This window comes from Aulonocara stuartgranti, assembly GCF_965226115.1.
Source record: "Aulonocara stuartgranti genome assembly, chromosome: 12".
NCBI lineage: Eukaryota > Metazoa > Chordata > Actinopteri > Cichliformes > Cichlidae > Aulonocara > Aulonocara stuartgranti.
Window position 1 is genome coordinate 19,185,292 of NC_138948.1, and position 25,521 is coordinate 19,210,812.

At 39.4% G+C, this 25,521-nt stretch overlaps 4 protein-coding genes across 6 annotated transcripts in view; 1 reads left to right on the forward strand and 3 right to left on the reverse strand.

Moving 5' to 3' along the window:
• Positions 1-1,769: 1,769 nt before the first annotated feature.
• On the reverse strand, positions 1,770-4,078 carry spaw (southpaw). The gene is made up of 3 exons (XM_082553283.1): positions 3,489-4,078; positions 2,289-3,106; positions 1,770-2,191 (listed from the first exon to the last, which is right to left on the reverse strand). Exons 1-3 carry the CDS (start codon positions 3,754-3,756, stop codon positions 2,039-2,041), a joined length of 1,239 nt encoding a protein of 412 aa, XP_082409409.1. The 5' UTR covers positions 3,757-4,078; the 3' UTR covers positions 1,770-2,038.
• Positions 4,079-4,201: 123 nt separating this feature from the next.
• On the reverse strand, positions 4,202-7,922 carry dguok (deoxyguanosine kinase; the record flags this gene model as incomplete). Of its 2 annotated transcripts, XM_082553284.1 has the most annotated exons (8): positions 4,202-4,625; positions 4,835-4,934; positions 6,355-6,470; positions 6,553-6,700; positions 6,800-6,999; positions 7,093-7,202; positions 7,292-7,489; positions 7,843-7,922. In XM_082553284.1, 8 exons carry the CDS (start codon positions 7,844-7,846, stop codon positions 4,599-4,601), a joined length of 903 nt encoding a protein of 300 aa, XP_082409410.1. In that variant the 3' UTR covers positions 4,202-4,598. The 2 variants fall into 2 exon arrangements, with proteins under 2 accessions (XP_082409410.1, XP_082409411.1); XM_082553285.1 differs by lacking the exon at positions 7,843-7,922 and having other exon boundaries at positions 7,292-7,541.
• ccdc117 (coiled-coil domain containing 117) overlaps positions 7,472-25,521 on the forward strand; it is a 143,786-nt gene continuing 125,736 nt past the window's right edge. Inside the window, exon 1 of the mRNA XM_082553289.1 lies at positions 7,472-7,549. Within this exon, the coding sequence (XP_082409415.1) occupies positions 7,507-7,549 (43 nt within the window). The 5' untranslated portion in view covers positions 7,472-7,506. The remainder of the gene's footprint in view (positions 7,550-25,521) is intronic.
• On the reverse strand, positions 14,229-25,368 carry LOC309719361 (uncharacterized protein). 2 transcript variants are annotated; one of them, XM_082555423.1, is made up of 23 exons: positions 25,197-25,368; positions 23,306-23,333; positions 23,013-23,207; positions 22,801-22,884; positions 22,111-22,182; positions 21,923-22,021; positions 20,398-21,561; positions 20,081-20,303; positions 19,731-19,896; positions 19,528-19,610; positions 19,253-19,429; positions 18,999-19,106; positions 18,172-18,243; positions 17,446-18,078; positions 17,265-17,351; positions 16,546-16,834; positions 16,324-16,456; positions 16,144-16,212; positions 15,956-16,050; positions 15,412-15,538; positions 15,139-15,256; positions 14,977-15,053; positions 14,229-14,840 (listed from the first exon to the last, which is right to left on the reverse strand). In XM_082555423.1, the coding sequence occupies exons 7-16, from the start codon at positions 20,895-20,897 to the stop codon at positions 16,679-16,681; spliced, it is 2,205 nt and encodes a 734-aa protein (XP_082411549.1). In that variant the 5' UTR covers positions 20,898-21,561; positions 21,923-22,021; positions 22,111-22,182; positions 22,801-22,884; positions 23,013-23,207; positions 23,306-23,333; positions 25,197-25,368; the 3' UTR covers positions 14,229-14,840; positions 14,977-15,053; positions 15,139-15,256; positions 15,412-15,538; positions 15,956-16,050; positions 16,144-16,212; positions 16,324-16,456; positions 16,546-16,678. The 2 variants fall into 2 exon arrangements, with proteins under 2 accessions (XP_082411549.1, XP_082411548.1); XM_082555422.1 differs by having other exon boundaries at positions 16,324-16,834.

Below are 25,521 nucleotides of genomic sequence, written 5' to 3' on the forward strand. Positions count from 1 at the left end.
GAGGAAAGGCTGTGGTACAAGAAGTGGACTGAAGATCAGTGTCAACAGGGGTGACAGAGTGATAAATACAGATTTCTTGGTTCAAATCGTCATCACTGTGTACAAAGGAGGACAGGAGAGTCCAACACTGAGTGTCTACAGCCATCTGTGAAACAGGGTGGAGGCTCTGTCATGGGTTTTGGAGTTATGTGTGGTGTTGGAAATCTCATCAAAACAAATTCTGAACACAGAAAAGTCCTGTCAGATTGTTTTGATACATTATGGAGTAAAATCAATGCCATATAGAGAAACACACTGTGATACACAATCAGTCACTGACTGACCACAGAGCCCAGACCTCAATAAAACTGAAGCAGTGTGGGATCTCGACAGAGAATATAAAAGAAGAGCTTTGAATGTCTTTCAAGAAGCCTGGAGAGATATTCCTGAAGACTAAAGAAATAACAAGAAAGCTGCCAAAAAGGGTTCGGGCTGTGTCAAAGAATAAAGGTGCTCATAACAAATATTGACTTTCAAATTCGTTAGAATTCAGTTTTTTGCTGCTGGATTTGTATGTGTGTTTGCATGTAGCCTTAATGCAAAAATCACTGCAACTGTTTCCCACTGTCCTCGCCAAATATGAAGAAATAAGGGGTGGTGCAAGACTTTTGCACAGTGCTGTAGCAATGAAACACTCTTTCGTTATGAATACTCTTGCATGTGCGGAACTGCACAAATGCGTTTCTACTTTCAGCCTGTGGTGTAAGCGGCTCTGTAGAGAATCATCATTAGAATAAATATAAATAAAGCTCAAATCATTGAGTGGATTAAAAAATGGATGCGCTCCGGGTTCATTTGTAGTGAGTACAAACAAAAGGTCCTGATTGCAAAACTTACCTCTGCAAAAAAAAAAAAAAAAAAAAAAAAACAGGAAAGAAAAGAAAAGAAAAACACGTGGACAAATCCTGAAATACTACTCGGTCTGGTCTTGTCTTGGGTGGATGTGTGGTTGAATAGTTTCAGCTGATCACTTCCAGTCCGGCCTGTCTTTCCTCCACAGTAGCGTCACCCTTCAGGTGCAGTCTTTCCACTCCCTCCCATGAATGATCTCCTTGTCACCTTAGCTTCCTGGCTGTCCAACCCCCTCCTCACCAGGATAAACAAGTAGTACTACTGCCTTTTCTCACCCACCGGTCCATCCTTCAGTGTGGTTTGTGTTGTTCCACCCAGCGTGCCCGGCCAGGGAGGACGACGCTAATGACCTCTGATGATGTGTGCACTTTAACAGGACCAAGATGTGGATTGGGGAGGTGAGAAAGGCCAATATACTAAGTTGCTGGCTGCTAGCAACGGATTAAGAGGTGGATGCACATTCTGCCTTTTATTTGTTAACCCAAACAGATCTGTCATCCGAGGAACATTAAGAACAAAGTGTGCCCGTTTAGCTGTGTAGCTACTGCTGGTAGATTTAATGGAAGTGGCAACAAATGAAATGCTATTTAAAGCTTACACCAGATAAACTGGTGGTGCTGATATATATTTGTTTAATTTTTACAAATAAATTAGGCGTGATTTATTTTTAACTAAATAAATACATTTTCATTTAACTTTGAATTAGGAAAAAAAAACCTTTGTGACTGTGTATGAGCCTTTTTTAATGTTTAATAAAGGGTTTGTTAAAAATGTTCACCTTATAAATAAAAATATATAAGAACGGGTGAAGAAAAATATTTTAAAACAACATAAAACAGCACACTTCCGTCAAAATAAAAAAAATTTAATATACGTTTCATATTTTATGTACAGAATTTACATGATAATGCATAAATAACACAAAAGATAGAAAAACATTAGTTTATCACCCAGTATGGATGCAATATATATACTTTGAGTCATTTCATCTCAATAACATTGATATTTTAGTATTCATTTATACATCGAAGCAATTAAAAAAACATCTGAGTTAAAGTTTATGGTCGGTTAATGTTCAGTTAATAGACCACAAACAAAGCAGGTTTGTGTGTTTAGGTGTAAGCTGGGGTGGTGATGGGTTGGGGCTTCAGTGGCACCCGCAATCCTCAACAATCATGTCCTCGTGATGCCGCAGAGTCAAATCATCGCTCTCAAAGTACAGCATGGAGAGGGGGCTGAGGCGCGTTGGCACGCAGGACGGGCAGGTCACTCTTTCTGGGTGGTGATGTTTCAAGAGGCTCTGAAAATGAAATAATTTACATGAATAAATGAGCAACTATAGGATTTTTTATTTTGAGGTTTAGAAATAGTTCAGTGAAACTCTTTAATCTGCTTACCTGCATGTATGCATGGTTGGTGGGACTGAAAGACTCGTCCAGGGGTGTAGGGCACTCTCCCTCACAGCGATATGCGTTGTAGCGCTTCGGATGCACAATCCACTCATCCCAGCCGATGTGGTCAAAGTCCACCCACATGTCTACCTTTCGGCACAGCGGTCTCTGGACCTGCTCTGCTGCTGCTGATGGTGCTGGAGCCACAGTAGGTGCAAGTACACCAGCTACTCGCATCCTTTCCATTCTGTTCCTTTTGTGGCGCCGACTTTGAATGTCGCTGCCCTCTTTGTCCATGGACACATACTTGGAGTTCTCCACAGTGTGAATGAGACTGTACGCTGCATGGCCCTCCTTATGTTTGGAGAAGATCACCATCATGACCTGGTTTGTGGTTGGATGGCGGATTTTTCTCTGCCTCAGTCCTAAAGTTGTGAACAGAGACTTTCTGGTTTTTTCCACTCCATCCCCAGCACCACTCCCATACTGAGTCTCAGGCTCTCCTGAAGCCTCTCGGCTCTGCACTTCGTCTCCCTGGTATAGCCAGTATTTTAAAAGACTGGTCACATTGAACACCTTCCAGGAGGACTTTGTGCTGCTGGGCGATGTGCCAAAGCTCCCTAAGAAAAGACGCTCCTCCTGGCACGATGTGTCATCCAGGTCACAGCTCTGCTTCCGGGAGTGATATAAATCCACAGTGGCACGCTCAGAGGCAGAGAAAGCTGGTAGTCTGATCTGCAGCTCTGCCAGCTGGACAAGCTCACTGGTAGAGATGGATGACATGTCAAATGTGACGGTCCACTTTTCGCCCTCTTGATGGCAGCCTGAAAATGAGACACGCAAGTGAGACTTCAGATTGACACACTGCAGTCTGGGATGAATCTGGACAAACCAGATCTGTGGACAAATGTCAAAACACTGGAGTGAGAGGGTGAACAGGACAGGATGTGTATTGGACCCCCCTGTGCAAGGACGTCTGAGGGCTAATATACAACCTCCCCACATAAAACAGGGCAAGCCTTTAAAGTTCGAATAAGCACTTTGACACTTGCTGGGTCGTAAAAGGGAGGGTCTGATAGCACAGACAATCGACCAGTCAATGAGCTCCTGGAGGATTCAGTGCACAGAGAAACCAACTCATACATTAAATAGCAAATTTAACAACCAATGAGCAACATGAAAAACATAATTCAGCTGTTTACTCACCTCTGGCCATCAGGCTTTTGACAGAATCAAAACTGTGCACTGACAGGCTGTCGCTTTGTGCAGTAACATCGCTGACAGCTACAGATGAGGAGGAATCAGCACTTCTGAAGGAGCGATACAGCTGGATCATGTACAGAGGGTATCCTCTGCGATGATCGGTTGACAGATTTCTGAATGCCAAACTGCTCTCGAGTCCCGTGTGATATCTGTGGCCCCGGGCAGAAGAAACCACTCCAAAAGCACAGATGAAGACTATGAGGACTTCCATTTCAGCTGAAACTCACAAAGTGAACACCGGAATGAGAAGAGAGAGAAGCAGAGATCTCCTCCTTTACTCCAGCTGCTCTCAGGCACAAATGATGCTCTGAGCAGACGGAGCTCCAGGCAGGCCTTTTATAGCCGCCAGCTGCCCTTTGATGACCCCTGGCCACTCCAGGCATCCGAACAGCCCCTCTGATCATCAGAGCACATCAGAGGGCCAGAAAAAACAGAAGAAGAAAGCATTTATCCAAGGTCATTGTCCCATCAAATGAACTGTTCTTTCAGAAATCAATTTAAAAACAATTAAAATCTTGCACAGCAACTCGCACCTTTCTATTTCCTTAATGCAAATAAAGTTTATAAGAATAAAATGACTAATATAAAATGACAACTCAATGTTGAAATGTAAAAACATGTTTTATTTATTAACAAGCTGCAAGAAACATTTGTCTTAATTGCTTCCAACGAGTTAGGATTATAAATATGTTTATAAAATAGTACACAGACACACACTGTGTGATTTCAGTTCTAGTACGGATTAGTTTATAATTTATAGAAGCTGTAAAAATGTGCTGACTCAGAGAGACAGCTCCAAAGACATAAACAGTAAACTACAGTTTAAGAGGTAACGTTCATAACTGCAAAGTGTGTTTCAAAAGTAACCAATAGTACAAGGTTTTAAAGTAACACATTCATATCCAAAAAAAATGTCAGGGTTTCACATTATATGGTCCGGAAGCTCATCAAAAAGAGGTCTGTGTATTAATTTATATAAAGACTTTATATGGAGGTCTGACTGGTCTGACTGGTTTCATCTGTTTCCCACTGTGCTGCTGCTGATGGCTCCTCTCATAAAGCATCAAAGAAGTTCTTCACCTGTGGACAAACAGGCATACTAGGATCACAGCATATCAGAAACATCATCCATACAAAAACATGTCAGCTGACTGGCTCAAACACCCTCACATGCCCCACCCCAGGGTGAAAGATTGTGATTCGCAACATCAGAGCAGTGCCCTCGTGTGGTTAACTCTGGCACAGCACCTTTTAGGAATAAATGCCATTCAGTAGGTATTCAAGCACACCTTTGTGATAAACTGTTCCTGCACCTCTGGGTCACTCTTAAATTCCACGCTGGCATCAAGTTTTAAGACGGGTATCTGCTTCAGCTTCTCAAAATGGATTCTGAAAGGAGAGAACAAAGCTGTATTATTATGACATTAACAGCAGACCACACACTGCTGCACCGTCAGCTGTTCACAGCAAACAGCTGCAAGGAACCTGAACACAAGCACTGTGCCACCACCAGAAAGTTTAGACCAGCTAGATATCACTACTTTGTGTAGCTTCTCTTTTTTACTTGTAAGCATAATGGAGAGGGAGACTAACGGGATAGCGGGCTATCTCCAGCTTAAAGTCAGAGTTCTCAGTATCACAAAGGCGAGTCTCTTTTTACCTGGCTACATCGCCATGCTAACCTACACTGAGCACATACCACATTCAGAGTTTCTCATTAAAATCACCTGGAAGTGCCACAATTTTCACTTATTTGTTTCTTTACAGCTTTGAGTGCAATGCAGAGTGCTGGGGGAACATGTTTTACCTTAGTAACAAGGTGGAGCTAACTGTGCATGACAACTGGTAACTGGATGCAAGTATTCTGTTGGTCATGCAGAAAATGTATAAAGGTCTTTACGCTTGACTCTAATTTACTTTTGCAGCTAATAGAACGCAGGACATGTTTATTTAATAGACCAAATTAACTTCACCTTATGTTCCAGAGCTCTAATGTGTCTTTTGTTCCATTTTTCTCCCCTCACCTCTTGTGGGAGATGACCGTGCTTCCCTGAGCCTGGTTGTGCCAGAGATTTCTTCCTGTTAAAAGGAAGTTTTTTCTTTCCACCATCACCAAGTGCCTGCTCATAGTCTGATTGTTGAAATTTTCTCTCTATTATTGTAGGGTCTTTACCTTACAATACAAAGTGCCTCAAGACGACTGTTGTGATTTGGCATTATATTATAATTATTATTATATTTAAAAAACTGAATGATCACCTTAAAAACAAGAGTGCCCTCAGCATTAAAATATATCTATTAACTCATATTAAAAAATAAAAAATTCTTAACACTGTGTTAATTCACCAGATTAACGATTTTCTGCAGCATTAAAGTCTTGTCTTATTTGTCACATTTTACTGTTATTTTTGTAACACTATTTTATGAATATCATCTGATAACATCCGTGATTGGAGTAAGTGCCACTTATAGGGCTCTTTCTGTGTGGAAGAGGAATCACATGATGCCTGAAACAGCCTGGCTTTGTTGAACTTCTTTCGTAGTACACCCCTCTGGTTAGGCGTGCGCCATAAATTACAATGGCAATAAATCACATAATCCAGAAAATCTGGGGTTAAACCTTAAATTATGTCACCAAGCCCCAGGCCCTTCTTCATTGTACAGTTGACCCCCGGTATTTGCAGGGTTGAGACCCCCTGTAAAAAGGCTTATAAGACCAAATATACCTTAAAGTATCACCCCAAAACAGCCAACAGCACTGGAAAAAGTCAAAAGATAATCAGAGCTGTGTAATCTTATTCTCACTCACTCGGTCGTTTTCTCAACCAGCCACCTCTCATGTTGAGAGTGCAACTTATCCAGATAATCCAGCTTCACGCCCTCCTCTTCTGCTCTTCCCCGACGCTGCAGGCGCTCCATGCATTTCTAAAAGACATGCAAAACTGTTTGTGTGACACTAAATTACCTTCCACTCAGAGCACAAAATACTGAATTTCATGTGCCATACCTCTGGTGGGGCGCTGAGGTAAATTATGCCCTCTAGCTCCACCTGGTGTCCAAACTGCTCCACCAGGAGGGAATGCCAGTCCTGGTAGACAGCCCATTCTGTAGTGTTGATACATCCCAGCTCAAACATGTTCAGAGCAAAGATATATCTGAGAAAACATAATACAGGAGAATTAATTTTCATTATATCCTTGTCAAAATTTTGCTTATTTTGTTGAAAATACTTCTGGTAAATGTGACTCACTCACCTATCGCTGTAGACTGAACGCTCATACACCTGGACAGGTGTTCCCTTTGACTGGAGGAGGCGTGCAGGTGGAGGCTGCAGCTGTGTTCTGAGCCGGCTCATGCAGGAATACGTCTGGAACGTGTATGACCAGCGCTGAGGGTCCTGGTACATCATCTGCAGCAGGTTGCTGACTGTGGTCTGTGGGGGCACACCTTGGCCCTGTCAAAGACACGAGCAGACAAATGTAAGCTGCATTATCCTGCCTTCCTTTAATTTGTGTAACAAAAAAGATGAAGATGTGAATATACCCACCTTTGAGGTCTCACTTTCAATGTTCTGCCACTTGCTGACAGGTTCTGCCACCACCTCCCAGTCTGCACAAGCTGACTGCAGGAGTTTCGCAAAGGTCGATTTTCCAACAGCTGTTATTAAAAAGCAGGTAATGCAGGAGATCAGCACAGAGACATACAACAGGAGATTCGTCTAACTGGGACAATCTGTAAACTCTTACCGATGTTGCCCTCGATAGAAACTCTCCTCACCCGAGCTTTTGCATCCGCAGCTGAACCTGACAGACACCTCGAAGAAAATAAAGTGAGGCTTCCTCTCTTATTTGCCATAGCTCTCAGTACGGCTGTGTATCCACCTCTCATCAGGGAGTCAGAGCTCTTCCACTGGATGCATGTCAATCTTCTGACCTGTGTGAAACCTGCTCGCTGATTATATATGCTGAACAGAGCGTACCGACAAGGCGCAGACATCCCGACAGGTAGTACAACTATACCGGAAAATCACATTAACCCGCAGGTCATTCGGTGGGTAAATGAGTTACAGAACCTGTTATGAAAGTTTGCATCAAGTTAAGACAGACGTTAGCTGGAAGCCCCACGTGAGGTAAGCTCGAGGAGCGTTCATCAGTAACCACAGGAGAGCTAATGTTATAGCGGTGTGGATGCTAACACCGCTATAATGTTGAATTAATGGTCAACGTCCGTTTAATTCGGGTCAGGGAAAAAACCAAAAACGACTATTACCGGCTCAAAACACATGTACCTATTTTACACATGCTACAAACAGTAGCGTTAGCAACGAAAACCACTTCCGGCTCACGTTGTGTACTTTCGCAATAAAAGCATTTCAATATTTTGCTTAGCATAAACAACGAGGTTTGTGTAAACTGACAGCACAGTTTGAGGTGGTGACTACTTATAAATGCAGTTATATTTCGTTATTACAAATATTTTTTAAAAATATTAAATGAGTATATAAATGTACATTCTCATGTGACAACGCGAGTGTTTGTTTATTTATTTATTTATTCTTTATTTATTTTTCACACAGTGAAATTTTCATACGCATTTCAACCTCGGTGCTTAGCGTTTTTTGGGGGATTTTGGGTTTTTTTGGGCGGTGGGGGTACTTACATTCGTCATGTTCGTGAGGTTTGTTTTTATTTTAAATATGTATATTGTAGGTTTTCTTAGTTTTCTGTTTACATGTACTGAGAGATTTGCACTGGTGTAATCTCGCTAAATGGCCAAGAAATTCCCAGTTTACGAGATTTAAGTTTAAGTTTCCTGTCCAGTTAGCGTAATCCGGTAGTTTGTATTCAGTGTGTCTACAATAAAGTAAAACAAACAAACAATCAAAAAAAATCAAAATTAAAGATAATTATAAAATAAATAAACTATCCTGTGTTCGTGTGCCTTTGTAGAAAAACTTGTTTGATTTCATCAGCACAGGGTATGAGGGAGCCAGCATTAAACTCAAACTAAACAAAGATGGTTACATAGGTCTCGATGCATGTATAGGCTATTAAAAGGGAGTGTGTTTCACTAAACCTGATAATGCATTTTTAAATGGACTCCATCAAAACACATCACTTGCTGACAAACAGCATGCTGATTGCTGCGGAAATCAAAGATAACCTGAAACACCAACAAAAGTCACTTCTTTAATTTTCTTGAACGCCTGTCAGAAATTCTTACCGTCCCATAGTGTTGCAAAGCACCATTTCTTTACGCAAAAACGCCTTAAACATATTAAACACTCAACGTAATGGCATTGATTTTTCACGTTGTTGTCACGTTTCAGGACCACGGACAGCACGTGCTTCTGCGTTCGAAAATTAGCTCGTTGCCTGTAATCAGCAGATATTAGCGAGCGTCACACCTTCCCATCACACGCAGACGACTCCACTAGCTTTCTTAGTAAATTTGGCCCATACCCTACAATATATGATGCAGTGGCGTGCACAGACATTTTGGGGGGCAAGTGCTCCAGGGGGAAAAAAGGGCACTTTTTGCATATGTGGAAAACCTTTTCTTTTTATAATAAAAAAATCGCACAGGTTAAATGCAATTTGACTTTTATTTCAAAACATTCTCTAAAAATCAAAAATCACACCACAAAAAGATAAAATCTGTATCCAACTCTAAACTATATACATACATATTCTCAAGTGTCCATTAAATGGAGTGTACTGCTCTAAAGAAGCATCCTTCTTGGTGCCATGTCTTTGTAGATGTTGATGACCTCGTTGTAATTGATCTCCACATCTTTCTCAATGGCCAATAATAATAATGGATTGGATTTATATAGCGCTTTTCAAGGCACCCAAAGCGCTTTACAATACCACTATTCATTCACTCTCGCATTCACACACTGGTGGAGGCAAGCTACGGTTGTAGCCACAGCTGCCCTGGGGCAGACTGACAGAAGCGAGGCTGCCATATCGCGCCATCGGCCCCTCTGGCCAACACCAGTAGGCAAGTAGGGTAAAGTGTCTTGCCCAAGGACACAACGACCAGGACAGAGAGCCCAGGGATCGAACCGGCGACCTTCCGGTTACAGATGCGATTCCCAACCCCCTGAGCCACGGTCGCCCTGTCTGATCTCCTAACAAGAGGAGATCAGACAACCTTTCTTCTCCACACAAACTTCTTAGTTTATTTTTGATTATTTTTAGCTTTGAAAAGGATCTTTCAACTGTCGCAGTTGTCACTGGTAGTGTTGCGTAGATCTGAATCATTTTGACAAAGGCAGGAAAGATCAGCTGGCCATTGTTTTCCCTCAGTATCAGAAATATTTCTCTGAGGTCTTTTGAACTAAAGCTGGAGTGGAAGACCTTTAATTCTGTTTTGAGCTGGTCCTCATCTTCTCCATAGAATTCACAGAGGATGTGGACAGCTTCAATGGCTTCTGGGTTTGGTGGGCCTACCCAGTTAGCATGCACAGTCAAGGGCTGGAAGGACTGAATGATTCTGGCCGTTGGGCTTCCAGTATTGTCCCCTTTGAACTTCCTGTTCAGTTCCCCAGTCATGATGTCCAGAAAGGTGAAATATACACCACTCCTGAAATATGCCTCCACTGACTCAAACTGAGCACCTACTTGAGACACTGTGGTGCTGTGTTGGAAACGCACTGGAACTTTCCGCTTTCTCTCCTGACCAGGCACCACGGTAGGTACTGGAATGTTGAAACTCTCTGCCTTCTCTGATGCACATCTAAATATCTCTCCAAATTTCTCCTCAGACCTCATGGTTTGCAATGTGTGAAGCACACCATCAATTACCTTGTAGGCAGTGGAATGGTCCAACCCTTCTTCCTGCAGAGAATCTGATGCCAAAGCAGTGACTTCGAATACTGGTGTGGTGATTTCCATGCAGAGAATGAACATAAAATTAATGGCATTTCTGTACATCTGAGCATCACCTTGGGCCAGGTTAGGTGGGTCACTGTCACTGATGTCATCAAGGAGCATCAAAATGGCTTTCAAATTTCTCTGAAGTGCCTTCAGTGCTTTTTCCCTGCAAGCCCATCGAGTATCTGACAGCTGCTGGAGCTCCAGGAAAGTTGTCCAGGAAAGAGAGACTCCTGAAATTTGACCAAGGCAGCATGACACTTTGGGGAGCCTGAGCAAAAGGCATACAATTTCTCCACCAAGTTGAAAAATGTCACAAAATGCTTGCTGGACTTTGATGCCTCCACTAGTACCAAATTGAAGCAATGGGCTTTGCAGTGCACATAGAGGGCCTTCTCATTGTGTGCACGGATTCTAGCTTGGAGACCTTTATACGTGCCACTCATGTTGGCTGCTCCATCATAGCCTTGACCATACATGTTCTTCATCTCTAGGCCATTCTTTTGCAGAAGCAAGAACACTGTATTCTCCAGCTCCTGGCCTGTAGTTGTATCAACATTGCACACTTCGATGAATCTCTCCTTTATTTGCATATGATGAAAATATCGCACAACAAATGACACTTGCTCTTTGTGTGAAACGTCAGAGGTTTCATCAAGTAGAATGGAATACATTTCAGCCTCTTTTATTTCACGTTGTATCTCCTTCCTGATGTAAGTTCCTAGTGCTGCAATGATGTCATTTTGACTTCTGTTGGAAAGCAGTGACACCTGGGGCCTTGTCTTGGTGGCTTTAACTGTGGCAATTTTTTCCAAATGCATTTTCAGCACACTATCGTAGCGGGAAAATACATTGACTAATTCACGAAAATTGCCACGGTTATCACTGGACTCACTCTCATCATGACCTCGGAATGCTTGTCCCTGACGTGCAAGATACACTGTTAGGTCAATTAATCTTGTCAGGATTTCTTTGTTTGTCTGCCTCTCTCGCTCTCTAACTTCCACCCCTTTTACGTCTGAAACATCAAATGCAGACTGAAGGGCCTTTTTCTGGAAATTGATCCATCTAACCATGCTTGTCATGTGCATCTCTGCGCTGGAGTGTTGTTTGATTTTTTCAAGAGCAGTACTCCACTTTCTGATGCCATCAGTTGTCCAGGCTGTTCTGCTTTTATATTTTTCATCCGAGAGGAAAAGCCGACAACTAAAACAATGCATTGAATTAGCATTGTTTTAGTGTGTATTCCAGCCACACATTAGCAGAAAACCACTGTTTCTGGAATGATCTCCCCTCAGTTTTTGAGTAAGGTATATCAGGCTGACATGGGCCCACATTGCAGCACATTGAAACGTATCTGTCGTTGCGCTTTATTTTAAATGTATGGATGTGTGTTGGATCTGTTGGGTATTGTAAAGCTGCTAACTTTGACATTATGTGATCGATCTGTTCTTCCTCATTGTGGTCTTCAGAGAGCACTACATCAGTGTCTGTAGGCCTAACTGAACCTGTTGCTGCATTGGTCGCGGCTTCATCTGTTTCTATATCTCCCTCTTCTGCTATGCTGGTAGATGGCATAGAGCTGCTTCCCTGCTGTGACTGACTACAATGGAACAATAATAATAATAATAGTATTATTATTTATCATAATAATAAGCTTAAACAGATAGTTTTAATAATAACCCATACTGCAAGTCTTGTAACATAGAAATAACTTTTGTAGGTACAAAATAATAGTTAGCTCAATGCCTGCTGATTAAGTTCATTAAAAACTAAGTGTGAACAGCTTTTAAGATTTTTCAATAGAATTAACTGCAAGGAGCAGGTTACATTAAAACATTAAAATAGAACCTGACTCTGCCCTTGACTCTGACCTTTCATCTTCATTTTCCTTTGCTTTCATCCAGGAGAGCAGAGAACTGCTTCCCTGGGCTGCCTGTTGTAGATCCCTTTCTTTCTCCTTTCTCAGCTTCTCTTTCCTAGGCATTATGCTTGCTGAAATTAGTAAATAAATAGACCAAAATGTATGAGAACGAATAAGACTGACTGTGGTCATTACAAGAACAGGGCAGAATGGTCGTTTTCACAGGCAATTGGGAACTGCCTATTTTTCCTTTAGCAAATTAATGTGTTAATGTTGCCAATATGTTACACCAAAAAAAATTAACATGTCTAACCAGTGCTTCTCAAAACTTTTAACATGCACCACCCCCAACACCGTACCCTTCAAACTACCAATAACAACGTCACTGTTCTGTCACAATCAGGTCACAACACAGTGCGTAAATGTCTGCAAGCATCGCTGAGTCAGTAACAACCAGTTAGGCTAAAGACTGCATCTTTAGACAGTTGGACGATGTTCTAACTTTCTCACAGGAGACACCTACTAAAGACAGTCAAAGACATTAATTTCAATCTTACCAAAGTAGGACAGTAGTTGACGTTAGTTATGGAAAGGCTAATCCACAAAAACGGAGAAACGTCCATAATTCTATTATTCATAATCATGGCAAGGTTTTAGGTTTTTCTGCAGTTCCATCTCTAAAAAGTGTGATGTCTTCCCGTCACTGACTTCAGTTTGAAAACTTTGTATTTATTCACAGATTTCCGTGAGATCATCCTAAAATTTGTAACGAAAAATGGGCTCAAAAGAGCCCTCTGCCTAACGGCATGTAGCCTTAGCCTATAGCATAACGTGATATTTTCAATAGTGTATGCAAAAAGGTCGGAATTGATGGAGAGTGGGGTTGCCTAAATGGTTTAGGTTACATTTTAAATGTGTCGTTTTTTTGTTTATCCATATGGATGGATGGAGGGGGCAAGCTGGCAAAGTTTGTCATGTGCAGTTTCTGACAGGCTACTTCACAACAAAACAATTGCAGGTTGGTCTTAGGGGGCAAACAGAATAATTTCACTCGATTCATGGGTTACCTGACGTGTTGGACTGCGGTCAAGTGAGCCCTCACTTACGAAGTCACAGTCAAGCTAGCCGCACCGCCAGCCGCACCTAAAATGTTGTTGCACTACTCTTACGCATATTACGGTATCGGTGCCGACTGGCTTAGAAACGCAGTGTTTTCTGTCCTGACACTACATTACTTCACAATCCACTCCCAGTTTTGGTTTATCTCCACTTTTCCCCCTGTGATCCACAGCCAAAATTACTGTACGGTTTTTGAGAAAATTGATAGTAAACTTTGCACAATTTACTCTACTGTACTCTATATATTCTCATCTTTGAGCTCAGATTACAGAAAAACTATAAGAGGTGACGCAGATATTTCACTGGATTCTGAATCTAGGCCATCTCGGCTCTGTACCCTGTCATCCACAGCCAATATTACTGTACGGTTTTTGAGAAAATTGATAGTAAAATCTTCCCATTTTGCTTTACTGTACTCTACATATTCTCATCTTTGAGCTCAGATTACAGGAAAACTGTAAGAGGTGACGCAGATATTTCACTGGATTCTGAATCTAGGCCATCTCCACTCTTCACCCTGTGATCCACAGCCAAAATTACTGTACGGTTTTTGAGAAAATTCATAGTAAACTTTGCACAATTTACTCTACTGTACTCTATATATTCTCATCTTTGAGCTCAGATTACAGGAAAACTGTAAGAGGTGACACAGATATTTCACTGGATTATGACTCTGGGTGACCCCCACTCTGCACCCTGTCATCCACAGCAAAAATTACTGTATGGATTTCTGATCAAATTAAATCCTAATCCATTACCGAACAAAATGAGTTCATTGAATTATTTGCTACAAGAAATTTCTTTCCACACACAATTTAAATTTTTCAAAATGTCATTCACACACCACCTCAAGTAGCAACTTTAGTTTTAGACATTATTTATTCAGTGCTTAATCACAACAATAGTCACCTTAAGGCACTTACATAATAAGTTAAACCTTACAATAATACATACAGAGAAAAACCCAACAATCATATGACCCCCTATGAGCAACAGTGGGAAGGAAAAACTCCCTTTTAACAGGAAGAAACCTCCGGCAGAACCAGGCTCAGGGAGGGGCGGCCATCTGCCTCAACCGGTCAGGGTGAGAAATTACATTTCTCAGATTACTGATTTCTCATATTACTACTACACAGTTTAGATATATTGTTATTCATTATCTGTCATCACACAAATCAACCCAAAAAATCAAAAAGGAAATACTTAAAGTACGTGCACAAAGCAAGAATGTTATACACATTGTGTTTTACACATGTGTTCCTCAAAACAACAATAACAACTATAAGCAGATTATTCAAGTAGCTTTCACTGCATGTGGAATTAGGTTACACAAAGCACACACTTCCACTCTGTCTTCTGAGCACTGCTGAGCTGTTCATTTGTCATGTCCAGGCATTCAGAATGGAACCAGCGGTTGCAGTTATCACACTGGATCTGTAAACAAAAACATATGAACTTTCATAAACACATTACGTAAATAATTCTATGTTTTAATCAATTACAATCTTTAAGACACAGAGTCAAATACTTTGTTGTAGATAACATAAAACTATTTTTAAAAATACTATACCCAGTCAGTGATGGAGGGTCCTGGATTAGGTGGTTTCGCTGTTGCACACATGGCACAGTTGTTGTCACTGTCAAATACTAAGACATAACATATATATATATATGTTAGTGTTCATCAGTTTGACACAAATAAATATGTCCATTTGAAGAAGATATTACACACCGGAGGCCTCAAGTATTGTCTGTGCAAATGTCCTTCGTGCCTGGGCCATCTCTTTTTTTGTCGTCAAAAATGTCATTTCTGGTTTATTTGGGAATGCTTCCATTACTTCTTTGGCCATCTGAAATAAAAAATAAAAAAAATTTAATTGAAAACATCTGCAAATGTTACACTTGTTTACACAATTTAACCTTTTAAGATTATTTTAACTTCCCCCACCCCATCTTCTTATCTAATTTTACAGAAAAATATGATTGAGTTAATATGGTACCATACCATGATGACCATTACTCCACAGCTAGAACCATCCCGTTGAAATGGATGTGTCAGTACTCCTCCTCGAAGTCTCACATTCACCCAGTCTGTTTTGTTGTAGCATGTCCTCCTCATTTTGAAGTATTCACTTTGTGAACATAACATACATCACATTTATATAATAATGAAAGATAAAAGTCACACAGAAAAAGACACATATAGTACATATCACTGTTTTTAATGGTCTGTCAGAAAGCCCTGTGCTCTAGATTATGTTAGATGAAGTATCAAAATTATTAACATGTTCTTTTAAATCTACAAATGTTAACTGTCTCAAATGTATCACTGCTTAGACACTGTCAGTGTTTTTTTTTATTTATTTAAAATTACATACGTGAGTAATTTTGAATTATTTTTTAAAATTCTTTAAGGAACTGATAACCACAGATTTTATAAAACTTTAATCTACAACCATACGTTCACCTTTAGAAAAAGACCTCCTAAGTCCTCCTGTCACTTTTCTAATATTTCATGTTATTATATAAATGTAATAACGCATATTTACCGGAATCTTTTGGCTGCACGGTCAGACTCTTCCTGCTCCAAAGAGTTTCTTGAAGGATCAACCAAATACAGACAGCTGTCATCTGCATTTATGTACTGCGATAGATATATAAATATAAAAAGTACATAAATTATCAATAATGTGTTATTGAAACAAACTGTTTTCACAGAAATGCTGCTCGTACTAACCAGAAACTTCCAATGTATATTTCCAATGTTCACAAAGGATAAAATGGCTCTGTAGTTGTCAAAGTTCACCTGTGACATATTAGAAATTAATTACAAATTTGCAACAATACTTTTTCCATTTCGAGACATTAATTAACTTTAAAAAAATGTATTCTAGAATATATAAAAAAAATTTTTTACCTTGGACAAGCTTTGTCTCCTGATTAGTTCTCTCTCCATAGAGGATCACACCGCTCGTGTAGTGGTTCATAATGTAGATATTATTCCCCTGATTTAGCCGAATGGCCCAGTGGTGCAGGAGACTTTCAATGACCTGAGGAGTATAATAAATAACCTTTTATTACTTTGTAAACATGATAAATTTTTGGAATACAATCTTTAATAAAGATTTTTTTTACTTACGTATACTCAGTATTCAGTCATGAGGATATGCCTGGAATGTCGATCTAAAGCAGTACTTACTGAATGTGTAGGGAACAACTAATGTTCTGCCCCAGCTTTAACGTTAACCTTATGCAGTACTTTTCTTTTTTTTTTAAATAACTGGATTACATACCTCTCCAACAAGCCAGCTGTGTGGTCTAAGGGTCAGGAACTCACTGTGACGTATGACAAAGTTGTTACCTCTAATCTGAGATGGGACCACAGAAACAACAACTTCCGTTTCCTGTTGTTTCCACAAATATGCGACCTGTGTTTCAACAAGACAACAGTAACTAAATTCAAATAATTCTTCTTATGAGAACATTCATTTTAATCAATTACAACAGTTTTAAATCTAATTTTTAAAATTATTTTATGTACCTAATGCAACAACATGAAAACATCTCCAAATTTGACATAGATTTTAATGTAATTTATTTGAGATGTTAAACTACATTAAGAAATTAAAAATTGAGTCAGTTACTGTTGTTTTTATAATATTAAGGCCAGTAACATGTAAAAGTTACATTTATTATTGTACTGACATTTGTAATTTTTCTGTGGTCTGTTATTTTTCATTCATCTACACATACATATAATAAAATCTAATACATAATTACAAAAATATGTACAAACAAACTTGGTTTTTCAAACAGATGACATAGTTAATGAATTAGAGTTTGTTTGTGAAACATCACCTGTGATGCTGTGTCCTTTGTCGGACCGGTTGTGTTTCTCTCAAGGTGCTCTGTCCTTTCCAGTGTAGATGGAGAATCCTCTGGCCCCTTGATTTGTGGGTTGAATTTAAAAGAAAATATTTGTTACTGCTGTGATCATTTTAAGTAATTTTTTTATTAAGGAAAAATTGGGTGTACTCACTGTCCTCCTGACATCAGAGAGTGGCTCCAAAAGGATCTCTTTGAAGGCCCTTTCCATTTCCTTCACGGTTGGATCATCGTTGTTTACCAGGTGTATTTCAAATGGAGGACTTGTGGGGTTCTTATGTTCAATGTACTTTTTGATTGTGGTGACTACAACATCAGCACAAATTGAGACTGGAAAGTTGAATATTCCAGAGCTCACTGCTGGAATGGCAACAGAGGAAAATTTGTGCTCTTCTGCACATGTCATGACGTTCAAAATACCTTTTTTTAAAAGGTTCTTTGCATGGGTTATCATGTGCACTGTGGGGTCATTCTGCAGACACGGGCCTACCAAATGAATCAGCTTCATGCAAGGTAGTTTGCCTGCTGTGGTAACTGCAACTTGTCCAGCCTGTAATTTGCCATTTTTGGCAATGAAGAGATCACTCTCTGCTTGGATAGTGCGTCCTCCAGTAGCAGACAGTGCCTTTGCAAGTCCACCCATGTGAGAGAGACTTTCATTAGCTGCATTAACAATTGCATCCACTTTGAAGGCACATAAATCTCCTTTCCATACTGTGACCGATGCTTTATTAGCCATGTATGTTGCTATTTTTTGGCAAACGGCTATTTGTTCCTGGCGCTCATCCTACAAAGATAGACACATGTCAATTTTCAGAGTCATTTATGACAATAACACACAAAAGATAAATGTAGACATTAAAAACATCTCTAACAATACCTGGTTTTGATGAGCATCATATTGTTGGTGCTGTTCCTGTTTAAAGGTTTGAACAGTCTTCTTCCCTTTTACCTGTTAACAGATAACATTTTTGAATGACTTTATATAATAGAATATAATATACAAAAGAATATGGTCTTGAATGAGACAAACTTGTTCTGATGTGAGACGTATGTAACGAGTGAGCATCTGTCCTGCTGTTGGTGTACCACACAGGAACTGATATGACTGTGTATGAGTGCCTAGTCCCCTTAAAGGACTCTGTTTACTTGGGATGTAATGTTGGACAGAGGAACTATGAGATAAAAACACGGGCAGTATGTGATGCCCGGTCCAGCTGTACAGAGAACATGCTAATGTATGATTGCAAACTTGCTTGCCTGCAGTCAGGGCACGCGAGCTGTGCTTAATACAGTAGGTCTCCAAAAGACAATAATCAGCCTTGAAAGCTTGTTTAATTCAAATGCCCTTGGCCTACAACTGCTGAAAACGAAGCTGTACATGGTGTGACCAGCAAAAAGCAAAAAACCTGAGCTTCCTCCTGCACTTATGTCACCTATGGACATGCATTTTTTGGCATTAAAGTGGGGGTTCACTAAGGCCCATGCCTAGGTGTAATACAATGTCAAAACACATAAAGATTTCAGGTAATCAGTTGTAATACAGTTTGATTAAACATTGAAACATGGAGACGGATGATAATTTATAATTCATGCTTTATAAATAGTCAAAGCAGACGCTTTACCCCAGAGGACAAAAGGAGTATGGCAATCGGGAGGACATCACAAGGTTTAATTATTGAAAATAATGGGAACATGATGACTTACCTCAGTTTTCTTTTTCTTCACTGGCAGTTCTGTCACTAACGGTGACACGCACACACCTTTTCGTTTAATGCGTTTGTCTTTCCATTTCTCCATTTCCACGCGAAAAGACTGTTGATTACACATACATACTTTTAGTGCTTACTTATTTTATCATCTCTTAATTCTATAGTCATAGGCAAATGTTTTCACTTTTTCTTAGTTTCTTGTTCTAGTTGTATGAAACACATTTTTCATTATTAGGAAGTTATTCATACCTTTTGTCTTGATTTTTTCATGTCTGCATATTCAAGCAGGAGGGCATCGTGCATTTTTTGATAAATTTCCACAAAGTCATCAAGCCTTGTCAGTCTCCTTCTCTGGATACGGATTTTTTTCAAATCCCACTGGCTTTTCTCCATGATTCCTTGGGTCCTATTGTCTTGTGTACAATTCTTAAATGCAATAGTACATTGTTTAAGTCAGTATCTATGGATTGTAAATTTATGTACAATTTATGTTTCTTTTTCACTTATTCTTCTCGCTATGATACCTGGTTCTTGGATTGCTGAATGTCATCATAGAGTTTACTGAGCCGCTGGTAAGCAGGACCAGTACCATGACGTCCAAGATCCCCTAAGGAGAATACAAGTAATTCAAAAACATAATCAAAATAGATAATTCAACATTTAGCACATTTACATTTATGAATAACTGACAATTTAAGAAAGTAATACAACAAATAAAAAAACGTACCGAGCATCATTGATGACCACAAAGTTGCATGTGGTAGAAGGTGATTTACCAGACCGGCAATAAATTTGGGTGCATGAAAGATGTTTCTTTCGCCCTCACAGTCCAGTGTTGCATTGTCAACAATTGCCTGGAAATGGGTCTTCAAGGGGGCATTCTGAACGTCAGTCTGTAAAACAGATATATATCTGTATTCAGCAAGTTATCAAACCAAAGAAAAATTAATTATATAAAATGTTATTTTGGTTTAAAATATATATTTTTAAAATAATGTGAATTCATTAATTCATTTGGGACAGACACAAGTAAAAAAGTTATTAATATGGTTACTTAAAAAATAAATCTTAGCTAACCTTGTAATCTTCAGCAATCACAGTCTTTTCATCCAAATCCAGGGTTCCCCGTTTTTGCATAAGGATTTTCAAGTTGTTGTAGTGTTTTGTTACGTTCCTTCCACTACAAGGACTGCAAAACACTATTGCTGCACTATGGACAACATCATCCATGTCTTTTAAGTTATCACAGCATGCAAGGAGCCCAAACACATGCATTCCAAGCCTGTAGTTCTCTGGAATGCTGGGAAAATGAACAAATGAAATCACTGTTAGTAGGACCTTTACATTACAAATCTTGTATTCTTTTTTTTAATTATTCATATAAATGTACTCACTGTTTTTTACAAAGGTCCTTGGCATTTTTCATGACATGGCTCAGACATCGATGAAGAATGGGAATGTTGAATTGCTGTGCTGAATGCTGGCCAGTGAGTAAGACATAGTACTTCTGCAGCAGATCCTCTAGACTTGTTCTGCAGAATGTCATGGAAATGGATCGGAGGAGTACCAGGGATCCATCACACATGAACATGACAGGCCTGTTGTAGGCCCGATTACCAAATGCTCTTACCAGATCAGTCTGAAAGGCTTGCAAGAAGTATGTCACAGAGGCTGTAGTGTGGTCACATGTGACATATGTAGCAACTGGAAGAGGAGAAGCACCTTTGGATGGGTTTCTGACAACCAACTCATACACATAGTAAGGTGGCGTTCCAGCACTTTCTTTTCTTATTATACTTCCAGTGGCATCAAAGTACACAATGTCTTCTTTGCATCTTTGATGAAAAACTGACAAGGTTTTCTTAGACCACAGCATTATGCCCTTTGGATGCATCAGAATCTTCTGCAGTACGTCCTTTTCAGTGTCCTGATACTGTTGAATTATCTTTTGTAAGCTAATCAACTCGTTGGGATCTGCTCTACTGGCTTTTCTTTCAGACCATGCAATGTTTTTCAACACTTCTTTTGTTGGAGCATCATCTCTGTTTCCAGATTGGATCACCTTTTGTGGCACTTTCTGTAAAGACTCCAAGTACAAGCTCCTTGGTAATTTGTTTTTGAGGAGCCTGTGCACGCACAGGCCGCCTTTTCAGCTCTTTGTTATTATGGCAGACCTCACCTCCTTTGAAAACGACTTCTGCTTTCAGTGTCTCTTCGTCATAAACCACCACAGCCACAGTGACAGGGCAGTCCTGAAATCTGCAGTACCCCATACACCTGAAAACTGGTGCCTTTGATCTTGAAGAGAGTTTTTTCACACTGTGTCTCCGAAATCCAAAACTGCAGTACGGGTTAAGTGTTCTGATTCCACTGGCAATTATATTTGTCCACTGCAGTCCTTTAAAATGTCTTCCTGACTGATGTTGCCGTAACTCCTTCCATTCATTCTCATTTATGAAAAAGAAAGTTTTCTGCTGTGGCAAACCAGATGTGAAAAATTTGTCTTCAGAACTGCTACTGTCTGTGTTGACTTTAGCTGATTCATCTGATTCATTCCTCTGCAACAATCAGATATACATTTTTAAAAAATATATAAAAACTTTCAATGTTTGTCACTACAGTGTCTCTATGAAAATCCAACAGCATCATTATGTTACAATTTCACTAACGAACCCATAGGACAAGTTTCACAATCTCTTAGTAAATTTGTCTTAGTAAGTGAATATGACTAAGAAATATTTATTTTACCTCAAAAGATCATCACAAAAAGATTTTAACTTTAAATTTAAACTTTGGATTACTGTTCAAAACACTTGAAATTTTAAATATAATAATTACATGATAGTGTTTAACAAACATATAAACTCTGTGTTTTCTTTCTCTGTTTTGTATTAAAAACAGTGTAAGTTATGAAATTACCTTAGCCTTTGCATTTGAAGACGAAGATTTAGAGTCACTCTTGAGGGATTGTGTGTCTGGGGTATGGATGCCGCTCTCTGCAGTTTTTTGAAGTGCATCCTGTGAAGAGAAAGCAATTTCGTTTCTTTACAAATTAATGTTTTTCCAAAGCATCACAATGTAATACTGAATAAAATACAAATAATTACCTCGTATCTTGAAGGTAAAGGTACATTTCCTACAGCTTGTGGAGACTTTGGCGCAACAATGTCTTCCTCACTCTAACGAATCACAAATTAATTAAAACATAACAATTAGACTGAAATTTCTGTATGTCTTTGTTAAAACACATTGTTACACAATATTTTGAAAAAAATCACTATGTAATGAAGGTTTTATAAGGGAAAAAATATTCATTAAAGGAATATATTACTCTAATTATTGTAAATGAAAAAGTAATCTTCTGATTCAGATTTTTGAACTTGATTGGGCAATAACAAGATCAAATGGAGAAATTAGAAGAGTGGAAGACATGGAGTGAAAAGTTAGTCAGCAGCAGGAGGATGAGTTGGTTACTCCTTTAAAATGGTGGTCAGATGTGACACTCAGGTCTTTGTGTGGCTCTCCTGTGGGTGCTTAAGGCTCTACACCTCATGGTTTGGTGGCTTGCTTTCATATGTGTTTACCTGCTGAGAAGTCTATTGTAATCTACTTTCTTGCTCTCCATATGACTCATTATTACTCTGTTTCAAGATTTAAATTATTTTCAAGATGACATTTTGGAGTGAATTTGTTTTTATTTTTATCTAAAAAGCAGGATAACTACAATGGCTGGATAAGGTTGTCATGATGGCTTCAAATTTTTAAATCTGACAGTAAGTGTATGACACATTGCTTACAATGGAAGGAAAATCATCTCCAAGTGTTGTCTCTGCAGTAGGAAAATCAGTCAGTAGCAAGGGACCCTCTACCCCTGATGTGGTCTGTAAAAATATTTGATTTTTGCATAATAATTTTTATTACAGGAAGTTCTAACAAAGAAAGAGCTGTTCTTTTTTTAAAGTATTTTTTAAATGGACTAAATATAAATACTAAAAAAAACATTGCTTACCTTTTCATACTGCAGGACTGCCTTGACAATTTTTTTCCTATTAAGACATGTATTAGGCACTCCCAAATCTCTTGAGACATTTTCCCAAAAGCCATGCACTTTGTGTACACTGTAGGTCTTTAGACTGGTCCCGGGTTCAGCATACTTGTGAATGACCTCTAATATATTTGGCAGGGGTTTTGAAATTGTCCGTGCCTTTTAATGTAAAAGAGAACATTGACATTAACACATCATACCTTTATTGTGCTGTAAGTGTATATTATTATCACATTATTGTTTGTTAAATTACTTGCCTTTCCAAAAACTGAAAAAGTGCAGGTCCTGAAATTTTGAGACAAATTAAAATTAGTACAAAGAAAAAAAAACAACATATGAACATATCTGTTATACTGAGATCAACCTTGCAATACTGATCAACAATAACATATGAAATGTGAACTCTTCATTAAATTTTAATAGACTTCAGAAAACATTTTGGGGCACTCCAAGTACCCACACTCTAGTGATTGATGCCAAAAAATCTTTTTGGTGATTTTTTCTATGCCAACAACATAACAGGTAGCATTTAGATTTTTGGACATACAAGCGCTAACTAACACAACCCTCGTTAATGTTTATTTACTAATAAACTATCTCTAAGTTCTAAATTTTAAAATTCACAGTGCAAATTACGGTACTGTAATTAACACTATAGTTAAAAAACACAAGCAATAATCCACTGTGTGTAATACACATTCCCTAATTCCATCCATCCATCTTCATCCGCTTTATCCGGGGCCGGGTCGCGGGGGCAGCAGCCTAAGCAAAGAGGCCCAGACCTCCCTCTCCCCAGCCACCTCCTCCAGCTTATCCGGGGGAACACCAAGGCGTTCCCAGGCCAGCAGAGAGATATAATCTCTCCAGCGTGTCCTGGGTCTGCCCCGGGGCCTCCTCCCGGTGGGACATGCCTGGAACACCTCGCCCAGGAGGCGCCCAGGGGGCATCCTTGTCAGATGCCCGAACCACCTCAGCTGGCTCCTTTCGATGTGGAGCAGCAGCTGCTCTACTCTGAGCCCCTCCCGGATGGCCGAACTTCTCACCCTATCTCTAAGGGAGAGGCCAGCCACCCTTCGGAGGAAGCCCATTTCCGTCGCTTGTATCCGCGATCTCGTTCTTTCGGTCACTACCCACAGCTCGTGGCCATAGGTGAGGGTAGGGACGTAGATCGACCGGTAAATTGAGAGTTTCGCTTTTACACTCACGACGGACCGGTGCAGCGTCCGCATTACTGCAGCTGCAGCCCCAATCCGTCTGTCGATCTCCGGCTCCCTTCTCCCATCACTCGCGAACAAGACCCCGAGATACTTGAACTCCTCCACTTGGGGCACTCTCCAGGTCTTCTACTCAAAATCTGGCATTTTCTCATCGTCACCATTCCCTAATTAATTTAGTAATATTAAAAATGTTATACTATGTTACATATACATTTTGAGTGTCTCCTCAACCACAAAAACAAGCTGTTAAAGACCGTTGCTCTGAACGGACTTTACAATCATTATCACAATCACCATGACTTGAAAGAGTCATTGTGTCAAGCCAATGAAAGATTAAATTCTGGTAATACCCAGTGCAAATCGTTGCTTAAAAGAGAATTTATGACCTTACGTGACAAAAACATTTTTGTAAGATGAGTTATCATGGTGAACAGTGTTACTTATTATGTTTGTTTGTTTTTTTTTTACAAGTAATGCAACCAAACATTGATTTTGTTTTAACGTATTTCTTCGTACTACAAAATGTTACGTATTTTTCAATTATCTGAATGTGTTATCACTTCTTTTTCTCAATGAATATATATATATATTGGAAAAGATACAACATCAAAAGTCAAAGGACTGAGCAGTTTTCACTAAGCTTAACTGGAGGGTGTTACTTTTAAATGTACGCCTAAGAGTACAAAATCTAATCTTCGGTATATGCTATATTTCTATATATGCTCTCTATTGGTTAGTATATCAATATTATTGAGGTTTTCAAATTCTAAAAATTTCGATTTTAGACACATTTCTGGACGAAGACTATACACAAAGCGCAAACAATCTAAAACAATTTTCTCTAATTAGACTGAGGAAAATAACTGGCATTAAATGGCTATAATGTTCTCGTTTCTTGTTAATAGTCCCATTTGTAGTGTTAATTACTCACCTTTCCATTTTATTGTTGGTGGGTAAACCAAAAACTTTAGTCCACGTAGGCCTCGATGAAAAGCTCAGTGTACTAATAATAATTATATGTAATGACAGCGTAACCACATATAAACGTTTCCTGTCGCAATGAAAGCTACGTTATCTGTCCGTGCGACGCAACACCTCAATAAATACCGAAAGATCAAAAGTGGGTTGGCTCTATGTCATGTGACTCTTGTCCCACACATCAGTTTACATTGAATTAACAAATAATACTAATTGAATTCTAACAATGAAGCAAAAACTAAAAAATTTTAAGGCAATGTACGGCCTTGTTATTTCAT